This window comes from Columba livia, chromosome 26, assembly GCF_036013475.1.
Source record: "Columba livia isolate bColLiv1 breed racing homer chromosome 26, bColLiv1.pat.W.v2, whole genome shotgun sequence".
Classification (NCBI taxonomy): domain Eukaryota; kingdom Metazoa; phylum Chordata; class Aves; order Columbiformes; family Columbidae; genus Columba; species Columba livia.
The window spans coordinates 3211117-3231472 of record NC_088627.1 but is presented as its reverse complement, the minus strand read 5'-3'; the positions used below and the strand labels follow the sequence as shown (position 1 = coordinate 3231472).

General features: G+C 47.6%; 1 protein-coding gene across 4 annotated transcripts in view; it reads right to left on the bottom strand.

The window, feature by feature from the left end:
• CSMD2 (CUB and Sushi multiple domains 2) overlaps positions 1–20356 on the bottom strand; it is a 264468-nt gene that overhangs the window by 78302 nt on the left and 165810 nt on the right. For all 4 annotated transcript variants that reach the window (XR_010468147.1, XM_065041591.1, XM_065041590.1 and 1 more), the window contains 12 exons: positions 19689–20015; positions 17751–17945; positions 15589–15727; positions 14700–14887; positions 14193–14381; positions 13832–13948; positions 9576–9791; positions 7357–7545; positions 4812–4981; positions 3300–3456; positions 2739–2930; positions 1926–2052 (listed from right to left, as the gene is read on the bottom strand). Coding sequence is in view for 3 of the 4 variants with exons in the window: in XM_065041591.1 (XP_064897663.1) it covers positions 1926–2052; positions 2739–2930; positions 3300–3456; positions 4812–4981; positions 7357–7545; positions 9576–9791; positions 13832–13948; positions 14193–14381; positions 14700–14887; positions 15589–15727; positions 17751–17945; positions 19689–20015 (2206 nt within the window). In the remaining variant the exon portion in view is untranslated. The remainder of the gene's footprint in view (positions 1–1925; positions 2053–2738; positions 2931–3299; positions 3457–4811; positions 4982–7356; positions 7546–9575; positions 9792–13831; positions 13949–14192; positions 14382–14699; positions 14888–15588; positions 15728–17750; positions 17946–19688; positions 20016–20356) is intronic.

The window sequence follows — 20356 nt, the reverse complement described above, 5'->3', positions numbered from 1 at the left end:
CCCCATGAATGAGTCACCCCTCAGTCTCCTCTTGTCCAGCTCCAGAGCCCCAGCTCCCTCAGCCTTTCCTCACACGGGAGATGCTCCACTCCCTCCAGCATCTTGGTGGCTGCGCTGGACTCTCTCCAGCAGTTCCCTGTCCTGCTGGAACTGAGGGGCCACAACTGGACACAAGATTCCAGGTGTGGTCTCCCCAGGGCAGAGCAGAGGGGCAGGAGAACCTCTCTGACCTACTGACCACCCCCTTCTAACCCACCCCAGGTACCATTGGCTTCCTGGCCACAAGGGCCCAGTGCTGGCTCATGGTCACCCTGCTGTCCCCAGGACCCCCAGGTCCCTTTCCCCTACGCTGCTCTCTAATAGGTCATTCCCCAACTTAGACTGGAACCTACTCCTACTCCTCTCACACACAGGGGATACACATGCGAGTAAAGTTCACTTGGCACAGTGTCTGGATGAAGCCGCCTCTTAGACTTTCGGGACAGAAGGGAGGGTCTCATGTCTACTTTGATAAAAACCTTCAGATTCTTCAGGAACTTTTAGAGGAGAATGAAAGAAAACAAAAAAAAGAGACTTGAACTAGAAGTTGCCTGTGCTGGAATTAAGCTGCATTGGTTATGCTCTTTCTCATGTGTTTGTACCAGAAACCATCCATAATTGAACCACACCGAAGAGCAGAGCTAATGGAGGGAATTTCTGCATTAAGTAAAAATGGAAATACTGGACCAGATCTATCTCCAGCATAAATCCATCGACTAAAAGCACCATAGAGCTCAACGTGATTAACAGTCTCTGCTGACGAGGTGATGAGTGCTGATGCAGCACGGAAGCTCCGGGGAAGATAAAAGGACCTGACAATGAAGCAGCAGCAGGTCTGGGGTCAGGAGAGAAATGGGGCTGACACACCAGCGCCAGGAATTATGGTGGTGGGAGAAGAGGATTTTTGTTGAACAGACCTTACCAACTGTTTCTCCTCCTCAAGTCCCCTCACTTAGTGCAAACTTTACTTGCCGATACGCTCCAGTTTTCTGTCGAGGATGGTTTCAGCCGGGCTGGAACACGTGGGTGCACACAGAGCACTGAAACGGCTCAGCGGGGCCTGGGCAAACGTGAGCGTGGAAACAGCCGCGGAGCAGCAGGGACCGCAGAGCTGGAAACGGCCCGGCTTTACGAGCCAAATGTTCTCCATACCAACTGCCAAAGGCACACAACTTACTGACAAATTACACCTCAAACTGCCGTTTTCCAACAGGAAGGTGGTGGCAGAACAATCAGAGAAGTCAGAGGAGCAGGAGGAGAAAACAAGCTTGGGTCTCTGTACAGACCAGATGTTTGGAAACCATCTTGAGTCTCTCATTTGGGAGGATAATTACATTGTATGTGTTGTATTTATTATAAAACAATAAAAGAGTGCCACTAGAAGATGAAAGCGAAGTGCTGTGGCATCAATTTTCCAGCTGCCCGCTCACATCTGGGGACCCTTACACCTGGCTGTTCATGCTCACAAATGTAATGTGGCTGATCTTGGCCCTTTCTGTGTTCCTTTTCTCTGGTAACAAACGCGAGACGAACCAAACCTGTAATTACCTTCTATCACCCTTTCTTTCCTGGGATGTGATCTTCTGAGCAATCTATATTGTATCTATATGTATCTATATGTATCTATATATGTATATATATATACATATATATATATATCTATATATCTATATCTATATCTATATCTATATATATATCTATATATGTATCTATATATCTATATATATATACACATATATACATATATATATACATATATACATATCTATATATGTATCTATACATCTTCATTTTAGGATTTTGTCACTTGGACACACGTTAAACGCTGTTGGGAAATTCAACACATGGAAAAACAAAACAAGCTACAACAACGTGGCCCAACTCACCCTATTGTGCAACCAGCTTCTGCCTCTATTGTCCAAATACAATTCAGGTTATGATCATAGGGTGTCGGGTAGCCAGGAGACAGTATCCGTCCTGACGACTCTCCTTTGATAGTACCCCCGCACTCCGCTGAAAGAAACATATGGGTTAGTGAGAAGATTCATGACATATTACGGTTCTTACTTGGCAACAATGCAAATCTCATCCTACGAATACAACAGGGAGTATTTCTTGCCATTTAAAGAGATTCTCAACGCCTACAAAACAAAGTTAAAAAGAGTCATTTAATTCAGCTAAAAGACTTTGTTTCAATACACAAAACTTAGTATCAGAGTTTTCCAAGCAAGAAGATAAACTCCTGGAGTGCTACAGGGAAAAAGAAGCTCAGGATTTAGCTACGAGAAGACTGAGGGAATTAAGACGTCTGAGGATCTGGAATCGGGTGTCATGTAGCTCTCATATAAACACGACTATGAACTGTCAAACGCCTGGACACATGATGTTTGCCATTATCGGGAGGTGTCACTGTTTAACACGTTCAAGTGAAAGGGCAAGGACTGGAAAAGCAGGATTCTCCTCGCAGGGAAGCAAGAAACCTTGTCAGATCTGCACTCGGAGCAGAGCGCTTCATGTTCAGACCGCCCTACAAGTTCTGAAGGGATCAGAGCTCTCAGTCTAAAGCATCGCGGTCCTTAATGTCGGTGGGCGCCATCAGTATCCGAGTTAATATCACAGGCATTAGCAAAGGGGGGGAAAAGACATTCAGTGTGATGCCCACATTCGCAAGAGGAGGTTGAAAAGGCAGATCGTCTCACCCACGCAGGTTGGCAGGGGCTGATCCCAAGCCCTGCGCTCCCCGGTCAGGCAGACCAGCACCCGGCTGCCGCGCAGCGTGTACCCGGGGTCGCAGCTGAAGGACACGGAGCTGCCGGCGAAGTGTCCCTCGTCATGCACCTTGTAGCCGAACTGCGGGATGCCGGGGTCCTCACATTTAATGAGTTCAAAACCTGCAGCGGGAGAAACAGCGTCTGTTTTCATCAGATATTTAAGAGCCAGGGCAGATTAACACAAGAACATCTTAATATTTTCTCCTTAAAAGCATTCCCTGGACAGAAAAAACACCATATTGGTGTTTTTTTTAATGAGTATTTGAGCACGATCCCAGAAATCTGGTGTCTCAGCTTCGATCCAAAGTTCCTGTATCACCACTGCCTCATTCACAGCGGAAAAAGTTTGCGGGATAACCATTTCCCTCACTCCAATTCCACTTCAAAGCATGAGATCTTTATGGAAAGGACTGTAACAGGACCGTAGCACGAAAACACACCATTACACTTCAGGTTCCCATCTCACAAGCGTGTGGGTCTGGGACTTACTAGAAAACTGCAGCTCGAAGCCTCTGCTGGTGTTGGCGCTGTTGGTGATGAACTCCAGCCACATGCTGCTGGACGTGCTGTTGATGCTGGTGCCGAGCATCTCGGAGTGGCTGAAGGAGCCCAGCAGGCGAGCAGAGCTATTGCTGCCATCGTACACCTGGCAGGAACAAGAAACACAGAGGGGAAAACGTGTTTCATTTGTTATTTCAGGGACCAAACCATCCACAAACAGTTCCTTTGGAGCCAGCAAAATTATCCAATCTAAGAGCCTGACTTGACGAAGCTGCTCATCCAAGGAGCAGGATTAACTCCCTGGAGGAGCCGCATCCTTCTCTGTACACTGAGCTTATTCTGCACTCAGGGCTGTGTGTTCTGAGCTAAGCTCTAAGGCGCAGCACAGCTATGGGAGAAAACATCCTCTCCCCACAGTGACTCACAAATGCGCTTTGACCCCGCTGTTATTTAAGAAAAACACCAAAGGTTTGTTCTTCTTTCTTTCAGACAGCATGATTCTCTATGAGGACAAAGAGCGACTTCTCACAAGTGGAGATTGATGGGAACTCTCCTCAGGAGCAGATGAGAAGTTGATGACAAACCCGTTGAGAGAACATCATTTCTTTCTCGACGAGTATATTCTCTGCATTGGCTGCAAATCTCTCTTTTCCAGTCATTTGTGAGCTGAAAATATGTGGATCACACCTATTTCGCAGTGCAGAAGTATGGAACTGAAATAAGGACAGAGTTCTCTGGGAAGATGGCTCAGCACAGCAGCACACCTCTTGTAATATTAATGCCTCCCACAAAACCATTTCTTTGTGGTTAATAGAAACTCAGCCTGGATTTGTCTCCTTCTATATAGTCCTGAAACTTGTAAATGCAGATTAATCTACGACTGAGCATGGGAATGCTGAAGAGCTTGAGTCTGGAGTTCTGCATTGAAATAAACCACTTCTGGGGACAAATCAGCCTTGATTCTTAAAAAAAACCCAAAATAACACTGAGAACCTCACACTTCTCATGTATTAACAGCTTCCCCTGTACAACTGTGCAGATAAGAACTGAAGTTTAGCTACAAAGGAAAAACCCCTGGCATTCCAACAGATCTCTAAATCTCAGGGAAAACTTCAGAGCAGAAGGTGCGCTGATACGGCAAAGATATCTACATTTTTAATGGATAGAGACTTTGCGCATCCATCTGCAGACTGAAGCCTCAGATAACCAGACATGCAGAGGACACTCGCCATCGCCTCAGTCTGGACCTTGGGCATTCTGCTGCTGTCACTTAACGTCGCAGTGGGTTACAGCAGCCCCAGGAAGGGCTTTTGGGGGTGTCAGTCCCATTCCAGGTATGAGACCCTTCCAGAGATCCCCACTGCACTGTCAGCTCCGCCTGGGCAGAGCTCTCCAGGGATTAGGCTCAGCTGACTCCATTAATATTTTAGAACAGCACTTCCCTTTCAGATCTTGCCCTCATTAGTAGCATGGTTGTGCTTCTAGAGACAGAATAATTACCTTGAGGACATCTCCTGCCTCCAGCTCAAACGTCCTGGCTCTCAGCTGGATCCCCTTTCCCGGCTGGGTCTGGATGGAGTAGATGCACTCATGGTTGTTGTTGTAGTTTATCGGGTAGTTGGGGGACAGCAGAACACCTTGAGTTCCAGTTACAGACGAACCACATTCAGCTATATAAAGACACAAAACCACATTTTAATAACTACATGTATATTCCAGCCAGACAACACATGCAGGTGATTCCTCCAAACGGCCGCAGATGCTCAATCCTTCCTACACCCATCTGCCAACGCATCCACGGACTCCATTCCAAGTGCAGTCACTAAACAAAACACTTCTGTCAGCATTAAACCTCCGGTGCCTTGCAAGAGAGATGAATACCTTCCCATATTGACAGGGAAACTGAGTCACAGAAAGCTGGCTCGCCCAAATATATCATAGCACCCAACTCACGAAAAGCATTCCAAAATCCCTGGAAAGCCACCACCCGCTCCAAACAGCACCTGTGTTCATGTTCCTTCCTGATTCATGGGCCAGAAGGAAAATAAAAATGTATTATTAGATGGGAATATTTCAAGACTCTTCCACATGTATACAAAGCTCATCCTGTACCTATACATAGGATATAAAAATCACGGTGTTCATTTGACAGTGCAGCCAGCGCGCCACTGATTGCTGGGACTGACGTGCGGCAAGCGCCAAAGCTCTTTGTGCAGAACGATATGCTCGGTGAAACTGCCAAATAATGACAAAGCTACGTCTGGATTTCAAAATCTTCCTCAAAACAATTTCCTGAAAGCTAAGAGCGCAAAATCTGACCTTGTTTGTTGTTAATGCTGCCCTCCGCTCTCCAGTTCATCATTTGACAGTATTTTAAAGGACCTCTTTTGTCCCTTGCTCCCTGCGTTATTTTCTTCCCAGCCTTGCAGCTGACAATTACACCCATTCCCATCAGAAAAAGGCAGAAAACCAGAGATCCTTTTGCCTCTCAGTTTTGGAAACCAACTCAAATTTACATGTCTCTGTTTCCTCTCAAAACGTCGCTCAAAGAACCACAGCGGCCTCAGGTTTTTCTGTGGCACGGACAAAATTGACCTTTCTTGTTCCAAAGACAAGGGGCTGGGGACAGAGAACAAAACGCTGCTGTGGGCATCCCTATGCACTCCTCGTGCTCAGGGAACGCGGACCCCAGCGTGCAGCAGGGATGTTGTGGGACAAGCCACCAGAGCCCTGCACAGATCGCCAGACAGGGAATCTGACCCATCATTATGAAACCAACCTGCTAATTCAAAGCCGGCTGCAGCAGGGACTCGGCAAATGGAAGTCAGCGTGTCCACTCGGCGATGATGTCTGAGGATCAAGTTTAAAGCTTTGTGATGATTCTTTTGGATATCTATTCCCCTGATTAGCTTTCTCTGCAACCTGATTATTATTCATGTCCTGAAGAGGCTGCTTGTCACAGCAGGATGATGCAGCCCTGGGACCTTCAGCAAAAATGCATTGAGCGTGACACGGCCCAGACTCAGAAAGCAGACCGGCTCTTGCTGGGATGCTCTTGCAATGTCCCTCAAAGGTCACTAACAGATCAGGAAAACCTACCTAGCAGGCATGAAAACAGGTAAGAGATCTGGTCTGCCTGTTTTGAACAAACCCTTCATGGGTCTGGGTGAGCCAGGCAGCAGCAGAGCACTCAACAGCTTCCTACGTACTAAACTGTGCAGCAAAAAAATACATAAAGCTTTTGACAAAGGCCTGAAGCGTCCTTCTTCCTTTCTTGCTGCAGCACGTTGCTACTTTTGCTCTTTTACGCAAACCATTAGCGTGGAGCATCCCGCGAGCAGACAGGGGGATGCTCTGCAGACCCTGCCGGGCAAGATGTCTGTGTCAGGGACCAGAGCCAGACACCAGCTCTGTGCTGCACACTGATCCTTCCCCTCCTCTATATTTACTAGTATAAATAATGGCTGGAGGGGTTGCTAAAAGGACTTGGAGAGGTTAGGAGAGGAGGTGAAAGGTTTAAGGTGCAACCTCTAGAGGACAAGGAAAAGGTAAAATTCAAACACATCCATGCTAACATGGTATCTGCATTGCTTAAGATCACCCACCCAGAAGCAGCTTTCACATGCGGACTATTAAGCTTTGGAGCGCTCTGATTCAAAGGGAGGACACCCTTAAGACCACGCTGTTTTACAGAAACTACCCCAAAAAGGATGACAGGTCTCCCATGGCTCACGATTTGCCACTCGTACCATCACTGGGGTTTGACTGTGGATGGGCTGAAGTGAGATGGGGCTTTTGCTCATGTGTGTGACCCCATGTGCTGTGCCCTGGGAGAAGACTGAGCCCTCCTGCGTGTCCCTCCTGTCCCAGCACAGAGCTGGGCAGGGCTGAAAGCTCCTTCCAGCTCCCCCCGTCTCCCCAGCCCTGCGCCAACCACCCCGCCAGCTGGGAGACGCCATCCCGGGGATGCCGCCCGTCCCTGCCCGCCGAAACGCTCCAGCACAGCGTAACCAACCAAGCAAAATGAAAGCACATGACCACCTACCAACACACCTTGGCAGAGGCGAACTCCACACACGCCGTCTCCCCCCGAGGCAGGTGATGCGGGACGCGCCCTCCAGCCGGTAGCCGGGGAAGCAGGAGAAGGTGAGGACGTCGCCCACCCCAAACTGCAAACCCTTCCTGATGCTGTAGGCTGGGACCTCCGGCTCGTCACAGGGCTCCAGGTCATACTCTGCAAGGGACAAACAGACTTCTATGGAAAGGCAGGACAACACCTCATTCTCCCAGTGAGGTGGATTGAGTCCCTGAACGTGAGGATGGAGTTTTGAAGCTCTGCAAGAGCATCACCCACACTCAACATCCTGGGTGAGCCACGAAGACCAACGTGGGTCACACTCACTGTGCAGCCCCCGGGGTTTCAACAGGCTCTTGATTTAAACCAGCTCAAAACACAAGAGGTCCCATTTTCTGTCATCTCTTGATTTAAACCAGTTCAAAATACAACAGGTCCCGTTTTCCGTCATCCTTGTCAGACAAACAAAAAGTGACACCGGCGGTGACAACACGGGATGGAAATTTCTCATTCTCCTTCTGGTTTAGCCAAATGAAGATGAATTGATCCGGATGGGATTTCTGCTGCCTCTACGTTATTAATCCTGAAAATGAATGAAACCCAGCATCCTGCTTGGGGAATGCAAGAGAACTGTTAAGCTACTGCTAAATGAAAGGTCAAATTTACGTCTTTGACCACAGAGTATTTTGAAGGAAACCTGTTTCGAGGGTTATTTTTTGGAAAATAACAGACCTGAAAAGCACAAAGGATGTACATATATATCTAATGGAAGGTAATACTATAACTGACTCCGATTTCCATTCTCCAAGAAAGGAAAAAAGCCCCCAAACACATTAAAAATAATAGTTACAATGAGACAATTTGACATAATTTTTAAAGGCCATTTTTCCCTCATCAAAATAGATGTTAATAGGAAACTCTCTGCCTAGTGTTATATGCAAATCCCTGATTTCAGAGGCCAGAACAAAGGTATCGGCAAGCAGCTCCCTCAGAGCAGCAGGTTCTATCTGCACCTATGGCAACAGCTCCACCCGTCAAAGGCAGCGAGCACATCGGCACTGAGCTCCGCAATAAACCCGGTCGCTCCTCTTCCACACCAGCAGCTCGGCTTTGCAGCTGTTGCCCTCAGGACGGAAAGGTGTGCTGAGATACAGAAAAGAACAGCGCCAATACAACCGGCTTTTGTCCATTAACTGATTGTTTCACAGAAAGGCTTGTCGGGGCACTCAGGCAGTGAAGATTACATTTGCTGCAACGCCTGCGCAGGCAAACACTTCAGCGGCCGTTTGTAGGACTTTGGGCTAAAGGACACGGGTAAATACCTTGCGCACTTCAACCAGAGATTACCCACGCAAAGTAATTATTTACAAGTGTGATGATCTGTTCTGCATAGGCAAACGCACCCATCTTTGAGTCTCCAAAAGCACCTGGTTCATCCAGATGAAATTCCAGCATTTTGTATAATCACAAATCTTGAATTAGAAGCTCAGCAAGGGAAAACAGTTTCCAGCTCCCCAGTAATGCCAGCGGGTTCATGGAAACCCGGCGTAGGATGCAGGTGTGACATCCAGCTGCAGAGGCTGGGTCACTGGATGAGCATCCAAGTGAAGCAACGAACCAAAGAAATAACAAAGTAAGACCAGACAGACAATGGGAGTGACCAGCTCTGCCTTGCTCCTTATCCAAGGCATCCAGATTGCTCAACGTTGCCTTGCTAAACATCCCATCTGTCCCGGCTTCCCATGCTGGAAATGCTGCAACTACAGCAGTGATTTTCCTCTGATAAAGAGAGAGGGAAGGATAAGCACACCCTAAGAAAATGTGAGATGAAACTTCATAGGCAGAGCGGAAAAGGCGTGTGAGCGGGGAGAAGGCGACAAACACCCCTCTAGTGGGATTTAATTCCAGTGGGTTCAACCCCATCATGGTGGGATTGGACTAGATGATCTTTTGAGGTCCCTTCCAATCCCTAACATTCTGTGATTCTGGGGCTCAAGGCAGACAGAATTGCTGCATCTGGGGGGCTGGAATGACAACATTACCTGGGACATACTGTGGTTTAATGCTACAATAATTTACTAGGCTAACAAGAGGAGTGACCATCAGTGACCCAAATCACACAGACTTCAAAGTTATACCCAAGATTTGCAGAGAAATGGGAAGAGAAAGAATAAATCACCCTCTCTTACCTGAGAAGGTGATGTTGAAACCCTCATAGGACATGGAGAAGTCGGAGATGAAGCGGATCTGAGCAGAGAAGTTCCCGAAGAGCCCTGCGCTGAGCGGGGCCGGGAGCCGAGAGCCCGTGAGCTGCTTCAGGGGCTGCGCGAAGCTGGTGTTCTCGGTGATGAGCAGGTAATCGTGGCCGTTCTCCAGGTGAAACGTATGGAAGGTGAAGAACACACCTGCAGGGGAGGAAAAGCAGAGACGGCTTCAGCCAGAAGCTCGTGTGGCTCCTTTGTCCCAGAGCCAAAAGCCTCTCCCCGAGATGACATCGGTATTGATTCCCTGTTTCCCAGTAAACAGCAATGTAACCGAGAAGAGAGCGCGCACCGAAAATAAATGAAATAGATGGAAAAAGGAAAACAAGGGGATGGTACAAGGCCCAGACTAAAGGAAGGCAGTTCAGATCTTCAGTCCCGGTGCCTCTGTAACACAGGAACGGGCTCGCTCGGGGGACAGAGCAGCAGCAGAAAGGACAGAACCACCTTAGAGGAGAGTTGTATTTTAAAAGCGTTGACCTTTAGATGGGCAACGACAGCAAAAGCTGCAGCTGCGAGGACTTGAAAACAACAAGTTATGTTCTGGAAAGAATTCATACCTAGAAAAACAGGACTTAAGCCAAGTACCAAGTACCAAGGTCAGAGAGGCTCCCCCAGAGCATAAAGCACCGCAGGGACGTCCTACAGCTCCCTGTGACAGGGCTGAATGCTGCTCCGCAAAGGCTGAGGACAACAGGAGCCATTGCGCAGGGACAGACCTGGTTCCTTGGCCACACATGAACCTTGTAGGGTTCATGAGTGTCCCCAAGTCAGGGCTGTGTCCTGTGGTCACCTCCCACCCAGCACAGCCCTGTCCTGATGGGGGCTGCTGACGTCCCCCCTTGTCACCCGCTCCCAGGACCCGCTGTCCCCTCCCAGGGACATGCAGAACGCAGGTCTTACCAGTCACAGCAGATCCTACAAGGGATGAGAACCTTACACTTCTATCCACATTATACCAACAAAACTAAAAGCCACAACAGATCCAGCTACAGGGAGGACAGACAAACACAGGAAAACTACTTTGTCTCTTCTTCCAAATTCAATTTCAACCATTTGAAATATTTCGGTGAGAAGGCTGTGACCTTGCTGCATTTGTAAATGAACAAGAAAGGGGTAATAGATGACTTAAAGTATCCTTCACACCTACAGACACCAAACATTAAGCACTTCAGGCTGTCACAAAAGGGGATTTTTCATGCTGGAATTCAGAGCAATTAGAAACACTTACTCTCTGGAAAATAATTCCATCTTCGAAAACCAAAACAAATGGCAGCAACGGCTTTTGGAGAGCAAAGCAAGGCAGGATCTTGTGTCAGAAACCCTGTCACATCACTGTCTCAGCGAGCTAAAGCGATGCCGAGCAATAAAAAAAGCCTCTTTGCATTCATAGAGCTCCTTTCATCCCCACATCTTCACGCACTGTCTGAGCACCAAGCCCTGGACTCCCAAGCCCTGGCTCACGCTAAACTGGGCTTTACGCTCTTCCCAACTCGCCAGGGCTGTCTGCAGAGACGGTCCCGACCCCCTCGCACGCATCAGGATTGCCCAGGATTGACCGAGATGTTTAATTTGAGCCAATGATTAAGAGCACAGAGCTGCCAGGCCACAGCTCAGCAACAGCCACCTCCAAAGAGAGACGGGCAAGCTGTAAATACAGAGCAGAGGAACCAGCTCCTCTTGTCCCCCACCTTCCCCTTTAATTTCTGGAGATCAGGATGAGACCAACCTAGAGACTGATTAAAGCTCTGGAGCATGAGATTTAATATCCAGCTCAACAGTTTTTTGTCAGCAAATTATGACTATGAATATTCCATTTATCCAATTTCTTTCTTTCTGAAGGTTTACGTGCAAGCAGTTTCCTTCCAAGGCACGAAGGGCAGAGAGGGTGGTCACCAACACAAAGCCTTTCCCATGGAAATGGGTGGATTGGGAAGGAGCAGGACTCACTGGACACCTCAACCACCCCACTCGTATCTCCCATTGCCCTTGGCCAACCTCCAGCATCCCAGGCAGAAATACTGACACGACTCAGTGCTCAGGGATGACCAAAATGGTCTCGACATTGGCATTTTCTTTGTTATATGCACATAAATGATACATGGAGCCTGCTGGAAAAGTTTTACTTCCACTGTTTCCCCCACCCAGAACTCCACGAAGGCTGGAAATGCCAAACAGTTCCCAAACGGTTGTTATTCTTACCAGCAGTATAGCAGATTGGAAATACATACAGGCTGCTTCAGCCTGGAAACTTGGGGAGATGCGGTGAATACAAAATGCTGTAAGTTTCGCCTGTTTATCAGCTGACAGCAAATTTACACCCTCGCCTTTACAAAACCCAATCTAAGGATCAGAAATAATATCTCTCCACCAAAATCGATGCAGCACCAGAGGAACACGAGCAGAATTCAGTCCTAGAACTGAAGACTTCACGTCTTTTCAGACAACGACCGCAATCACAAGGCACGAGGCCTCTCCAGCAGCAGAGCCGGTTCAAGGCTCTGGAACTGCAGCCATAAGGGATAATTACAAACTCATTTGAAGGGATTTGTGACTCTGATTAAACCTTTGCTCCGGTCTGAAATTTACTGTGGTACAAAATGTCTCTGCAAATGGAGGTTGTGGCTTTTTTTCCCCCCCCATTCTCTGCGAAAGAAACAACAAAACAAATTATAGGGAGAAGAAATCATTTTGAAGTTCTCAGATTAAAAATAATAGTCTCTCTTTAAGCGTTTAAATACCTTCAAAATTAAGCTGCTTTTAAACTCGAATTGTACAGCTTGTGAGTCCATAAACTACATCGGCATCTGCAGTCACATAAAAATAACTATTATCACAAGCAACTTGTTTCAATTAGAGGGCTCATGCGCTGGCCACGTGCAAGATGTTCATAAATATTTGGGAATGAATAGCTCGAGCCTGGGTTTTATGATGCAGATCACCCCTGCTCGGTCACTGCTTTGGCACAGAACAGGCCAAATGGGAATGGATGGGGAAGCACAAGCCCTGAACTCCATTTGATTCTATGGGAACAACAAGCCCCCAGACTTGTGTACGCAAACCTCCGTTATTTCACAACGCGCTGTGGTTTTTCGAGCCTTGCTCAGAACTCTCCTCTGATGTTGCCATAAAAGCACACGGGCCATCAGAGTGGCACTTTCTCCTATATAAAAGAGTGTCAGTGTGGTGCGTCGTGCTCGGCTGAGCTACAGGATAATGCGGCGTCTCAGCAGAGAGCTGAATCCGAGGCAGAGCGGATTAATGAAGAGTGGATTGCTGCTACTCAACAGAATACTTTTCACAGCGTGTGATGGTTCCCTTAATGCACTGTGCTGTTCATTGACAAGTTTATTTGCTGTAATACAAATGGCATTTGCAAAATTGGCTCATGATGGCTCCTGTCGTGCTGATATCCGGCATGATGAGACAGTTAGATAAAAGTGCATAAAGTTACTTAAGGAGTTTATACCCTTTGTGCTTACCCCAGGCAGATCCTGACTGGATCAGGAGAAATTACCTCCTGCCCTTGTACATACAACTCGCTCTCTAATCGTCAATGATACATTTTCTTGACATTTTCCTCCAAGACAAAAGATTGGCGTGTGCTGCACAGGAGATTGGACTAAACAGATGTGCACTTTGCCTCTACGCGGGCAGTACTGCTCGCTGGTGGGGAAACGAGAGCTGCAGAACTGGGACAGAGCTGGGAACCGAGAGCCTGAGCTCTGTCCTGTGGCTGGAAACCATTTACTGCAAGCTTACACCTCCCCATCTGCAAAATGCTGCATAGCTAGTGATCCAGCACTGCAAAGATAAAGTACTATTGAGTACCAAACGTTACTGCAGCGGTGTCAGTGGTGGTTTGTCCTCCCTCTGTGCGGCACTGCCAGCAACACCAGGTGCCCAAATAACACAGGATGCTGGTCTAAAACCAGAGATGACGCCTGGCACGGGTTCTCAGATCTGGGAGGGTGATACGAGACCATCCTTCCTGCTTAATCCTCTCCGCTTTGAAAGGATTAAGAGATGCAACACCAAAACCGTCTGCAACTTGTCCAAGCACACAGGAAGCCATCATTTCTCTTGGAGGGAAACTCCTGCTTTCCATAGGGAGCATCGGCTTCCCCGCTGAGCAGCAGCCTCCAGCCCATCCGCAAAACCACTCTGAGCCAAAGGTTTCTCACCTTTTCCGTGAGATGTTTCTATTGTCCACGTGCAGTTCAAGTTATTTGGATAAAAATCAGGGAAGCCTGGCGATAAGATGGTACCACTGGAACCACGGATGTAACCTCCACACAGAGCTGCAAAAATAATCAACAAAAAGAAACAATTAAAGAATACAAACCCCATAATCAGCTGGAAGAATATCAGTTCTTCTAACGTCAAAACAAATCCCAACCCATTAAAATAAAACAAAAGGCAGAGATCAAATGTCATTGCGAGCTTCACAATTGCTGCGTTGCTTTTGCAGGAGATCTGCACGTCAAGCGTTGGGCATCCCGTGCAGATGTTCTCCCTTGTAGATGTTGTCTCCTGCGCCCTTACCCTCGCAGCTGGGCAGCGGTCGGCTCCACTGGAAGTTGGGCTCACACTCCAGGGCTTCGCTGTCACTCAGGGTGTAGCCGGAATCGCAGCTGAATGTCACCAGCGCTCCCACGTAGAAATCGTTCCCGTGGCGCTGGCCATTGACCGGGATCCCCGGATCCAAGCAATGGTCCGACTGGAGCTTCACAGCTGTGGCAAACAAACCCACTCGTGTCAGAGCCCACGGGGCTGGGGGAAGGTTCAACTCCAAGTCCTCCCAATTATCCCCAAAGCAAGCGGATGAAATGAAGAGAGGAACTCAACTCTGTCTCCTACAAATCAATAATACTCTGTAGATGCTAAAATCAAACAATCAAGATGGACTGCTGCTTCACCCGCAGCAATTTCACCTTCTCAATCAGGGTAACGGTGCGAACGCTGGGCGACGGGGAGAAGCGAGTCCAATGGGCTCTGATTGAGCCCATTGTGCTGGAAAGCGCGTAATTACAGGAAAAAACTTGCACTTACTTTCGTATCGGATCTGAAAGCCTACGTCAGAGTGGCTTTTGTCAGTGGTGAAGAGGAGGTAGAGGTAGTTGCTGGTGCTGATGAGGAACTGGGGCACCTGAGTCCCATCATAGACACCGATGAGTGGGGAAGAGTAGGACCGGCCATCCCTCACTTCCAGGGTGTCATAATTCACCTCTGTCTTAAATCTGAAAGGGACACAGGAATATGTCTGAAAAACCGGCACTGCTAATTCTTCTTTATTGCAGTCCTGAATGTGCTCTAATGACTACAGGCAGCACACGCGGCAAGAGGTGGCTCCGTTTCTATTATACTGCCCGAGCACCTCTTGGAGAACATGTTGTTCCCCTTCTACGCATATTGGTTTCTTTCTGCTCTTTCACCTGCCTCATCTGCTGATGCCAAACACTCTTTGCAGCAAAGTATCTAATGCAACATGAACAATCCCCTCTCAAACACAAAGATCGCGGTTCAAGCAAGCGCAGCCCCCCTCAAACACCCAAATCCACGGCAAGGCGAGAGACTCGGCGCTCCCGATTCAGGGCAGACCCTCAGTGCTGCTCCCCGGCAGGCTGAGCCCAGCAGAGCTCAGCCTCCAAAAGCCTGTCCTACGTGTGTCTGAAATAGCGCTGCAAATTAGCAGGAGTTAGTCAAAACAAGAAGGGAGACATCACCATTTTCCACCTTTCCTTCTTGAATGGTGGGCGAATTGTCACGTCTTGTCAGGAGTTAATAATAAAAATAAGATAAAGATAGAACCTCACAGGCAAACCCAACGCAGAACAGCTCGTTCCCTTTCCCTCCAGGGGTGGCTACAACTCAACGCTGCTGGAAACACTGAAAACAACCGCGACAAATGGGAAACTTATGAGAACAGTGGGGTGAGCACCTGTCAAACGTGATCTTGATGGGGTAGCCCGGCTGAGCCTCGATGACCCAGGCGCAGCTCAGCGAGTCCTTGTAGAAGCCCGGCCAGCCCGGGGACAGGATGGTTCCGCTGGGTGACGTCAGGTGCCCCCCGCACGGCGCTGGGGACAAGGACAACGACACGGTTCAGGTGACGATAAGCACAGAAACGCGGCAGGATGGCCCGGCGGTGCCGTCCCGCTGTGTGACGGCCTTCACGCGCTGTTGTTTCTCACATGGTAAAAATAATCAGAACCAGATGAAGTAACAACACTAGCTGGTGAGAAATTGCCTTTTCAGCTTAAACTGAAGATGCAGCAGCCCACTGCAGTATTTGCGGGAGGCAGTATCCTGACCTTGTGCGGCAGCTCTAAGGGGACGGGGTATAGTAATCATAATTATTAGATATAAAACCAGAGAAAACTGCAAGGTCAGTTTGCATTTCAGTAGTTGCAGGTGCCAGAGAATCTTTCGTATCTGTGGTAATTGAGTCATGTCTTTTCCTCCGCAAGGGACATCACGAGACGAGGCAGTTATTGCACCTCTCGTTCCCTCGTGCCAGCAGCACAAGCCAAAGGCACATTATTGTCTTCTCTGGAAACAGGACACTGGGTCTGGTGGACCCAGGGGGTCCCAGGGGGACCCGGATCCTCCTGAGCGGCTGCTGAAGCACCAGTCCCGGTGCGAGTTTTGCACAAGGGCTACGAAATATCCCACTCGATGCGACCTTAACCACCCCAAACCTTCGCTGCTGATCTGACGGATGCCAGATGAAAGTCACTTGAGCTCAACTGGATCTTGAACCAATTATTTTTGAACAAGAGGCTCCTTTCTGCCCCAAAGCTACATGATTTCTTGTCAGGACTTCTATCTGTCTTTCAACTCGCCTTTTTTCACGTCTCTTTCTTTCCCATTTATTTTTTCAAGTGCTAACCGGTACTTTAGATCTATATACTTCCTCCTTGTTTAAAAAGACTAATTAAAATGTACTCTTAATCGAGAGCATACTGAAGGGTGAGTCAAAGGAATCACCACTGTGATCAGAGAGAAAAGCACAAGTTAACGGCATAAGGTTATCAAAGCTTCCAAAGATAAAAGCTGATTAAAAGTATAGTATTTAATGTATGTTTCCCTTCTACACTTACAAATACATAAACATAAAGGCTCGTGCTTGTGAAAGTAATGGAGACCCTCCATCAAACCTACAGACGTTTTATTGTCAGGTGCTTGCAAAAGAAAAACTGTACAAGAATATAAAAAAGTCCAGCTTCTTCTTATATAAGAAGTTATAGAACACAATTGATGCCTTCTCCTTTCAATATGAAAGACAATGGACTAGATTGTGCCATTTCTGCTGCTCATCCACTTGAACAATGCATGACCAATTACCGGAATTATTTGTCAGTATTAGAGTACTATTTCTCAATAGCACAGTACTTGTTATTCAAATTGCTGCAAATACCAGCACAGGGCATCACTTCCCTGAGAACTGAGGGCAAGGGAAGACTTTTCACTCCTAATGAGCTCTTTCTTCACTTCTCCCTTCCCTAGCAGAAGCTTTAAAGGACTAGGAGAAAGCTTTGAAATCCGTATTAAAGCCTTTAACTCAACTCCCTCATTTCTAGGTTGTCTCTCATAGCGGTTGTGGCGAAGAGATGTAAACTGTGTGGATCCATTGGACAGGAGCGATGCACCACAGAGACACGCTCAGGTGTGTGTGCAAGTGTTTGCCACGAGTTCACTTTTCACAATAAAGATCTGTACCTTCCGCTTCTTTATATATTATACATTTTACATGTAGCTAACATCAGGACAGAAAAACATCGCCATTTATCTTCCAATCTCTGTTCTTCAATTCCCTTCAGCAATAGCAGCAGGGAAGGTTTTAGTCATCAGTAAATCAAAGCCTTTCATTATTGTTATTAGAAAAACACCTGTTGTAACAAGAACTGAGCTAATAAAAATAATACCCATCATTCATTCCACAAAAAATTAGAAAACAGAGCTCAGTGCTTGTGTTTACTGGACTGGTGCTCCCTCTTAAGCAAACTCTTATCATTTCCACCCAAACAGCTGCAAACACAAGTGGGTCGTTCTCTCTCCAGGGTTTACGTGCAGACCGATAGGAAAGATGCTGGAATTTACCTTCGCATCTGAGCACTGCGTTGTTCCAGACCACATTTCCTTCCTTCAGGATGCAGGTGATGGTTTCCGAGCCGTGGGTCCTGATGAAGCCGTCGTCGCACAGGAAGGACACGGAGCTGCCGAGCTGGAGGCTGTCCCCAAATCGCTTCCCGTTCACAGGGACGCCGGGGTCGGGACATTCGTTGTGTCGGAACGCTAAGAGACAAAGAGAATAGTGAGTGACTTGTTTCCCCTGTCCTTGTCCAATTCAAAAACAACTACGCTGGACCACAAACTTGGGGATTTAACAATGGTTTCATGTCTTCCTTATGGAGGTGATAGCATTTGATATTGCCCCTGGACAGTGGACAACATGGGCTTGAATTTGGCCCGGGAAAGCTAAGATTAAAACCATTTGCATCCAAGAGGGGCCAGAAAAGAGCCTGCAGAACCAAATTATCTTCTTAGCATTCTTTTGCATGTGAAAATGCACAAACACTCAAAATAGAGGAACATTTTTACAAACTGTCCAAATACCGCACCGCATGTACCTACAGTTAACAGTTAATGAGAAACAACAAAAGCTTTAAGGCTCTGTGTTAAAAGCAAGGGTCCTCTCAGCATGTCTGTGATTTACTGCCACAGTCCCCGACCTTGCTTGTCATCATTACTGGGACAAAACAAAGGACAGGCGGCAATTACCTTCCTCGGTGTTGCAAAGTTGTGCACGGAATTGCACAACTGTTTAAAGGCCTGTTCTTTCCCAGCAGTTAAATACTAGACCAGCCAACCAATCAGAAAGTGAGTCTATAGCCTTAATTCCCCATTAAGTGCATAATTATGTACTGTGTCTTCATATGCTGGGAGGTGGTCTTCAGAGATGAGCGGCGTATGAAAGATTAAAGCCTCCAGATTAATTACACACGCGCTTTTAGTATCTTTAATGCACTTGACCAAATTCGGATGAGTTCTGAATTTCCTACTGAGCATCGTTACTTGTATAGTATCTTGTTATACACAGTGCTGAAGAGGAAAACGCGGGCTGAATCTGTTCCTCGTGCTCTTGTATCTGTCCCTGTAGCAATACGTGTCTCCTCCCTCACACCCAAACAAAGGGAAGGATGGAAAGGTGTCCGAGAAAGGCTCGGGAGCTCCTTTCTGTAGCTCAAGCAGTCAGAACACACTAACTCACATGTAACTAGGAGTAATTTACAACAATTAAAAACTTGCTTTAAAAATGTCTTTGTAGAAGGGGCAGGCACAGATCCCAGTGCTTCTGGACTCAGCCCTGGGGACGTGATACAACCGCACACCGGTACTTCACCTGATGAGCCTTCAGCCCGCTGTAGTGTCGCGAATGATTTCTTAAGACCCCTGATTTCTTTTTAAAATGGAGGATTTGCAATCAGAGCTAGAAAGGCTATTAATTTAGCTGTGCCACTAAAGGCTATTATAACAAAGCCATTTATCAGTTCTGCTGAATAGGTTTAATAACGCTCTTTAGAAAATTATAGGACAATACGGGGATAAAATTGCCGTGGTATTTATTTGAGATTTGAAGACCGGACTTACGTGAAGCCAAGTGTATCTATAGGAGCTTCAACGCTTTATACCCTAAGACGTGTTTTCCTTTATCTTCAAAGTCTTACATGCTTTTAAGTGTCAGCAAACGATGAGAGCGCTGACTGACGAACACAACCACCCGAGATCTAAGGGCTGTTCCTGATCTGCCCCACGTTGTCCACGTGCACTGTTGGAGGCACAGGAGGGAGAGCAGAGATCCCAGCTAACACCTGAACTCCACAGCCATCAGCTTGAAGCTTGAAACCAATCCTCAACTACCCAACCGCAACTCTAAAGTAACCCCCAATTTTCAGCGAGATCAAACTCAAGCCCATCAGGCCCCAACAAGAAATTGAAGCTTGAAACGAGAACGAGAAGCAGAGATCAGGCACTTACTGGTGAAGGTTATGTTGAAGCCTCTCTTCTCCATGGAGTGGTCGGTCTGGAACTCCAGCCTGGCTACGTGACCACTGCTGGTCAGAGAGGAGGGGATCTGGTTTCCTGAGAAGGTCCCCAGCACCGGAGATTCAGCGGTTCCACCATCCTTCACCGCTAGGAAATCAAACTGAGGCTCCACGTCAAAATCATTGAAAGCCAAGTGAATTCTGCTCTCGGGTTTCGCTATAATTAACCAAACGCAGTGCAAGCTGCTTCCGTATTCTTCAGGGTAATTTGGTGACAGCACGATGCCAGATGGGGTGGTGAAGTTGAAAAAGCAGGAAACTGCAACAAGAAATCCCCATCAATCATGCGGCTTGGCGCCCCCACAAGCTGCTCTGCCACATCCCCATCCCCATATCCCCAGAGCTGGGCGATTCCTGCAAACTCCCAATTGCTTTGCTTCTCAGAGCCGGTTACAGAAAGGAAAGGGCTCAGTGCTCCATTCACTGCTACGTGTCAGTGATTTATTTGCATGGGGAAGAGGTGACTTCAAATGAGGCTCCAGCCCTGGTTCTGGTTGATGTGCAGTCTCCCAGCCTGACGCAGTTTGCCCCTTTGTGGAGCTCTGTGCCCTGCACGGTGCAGTGCGGGTCCCTTTTACTGCATGGAGAAAACGTCACTGA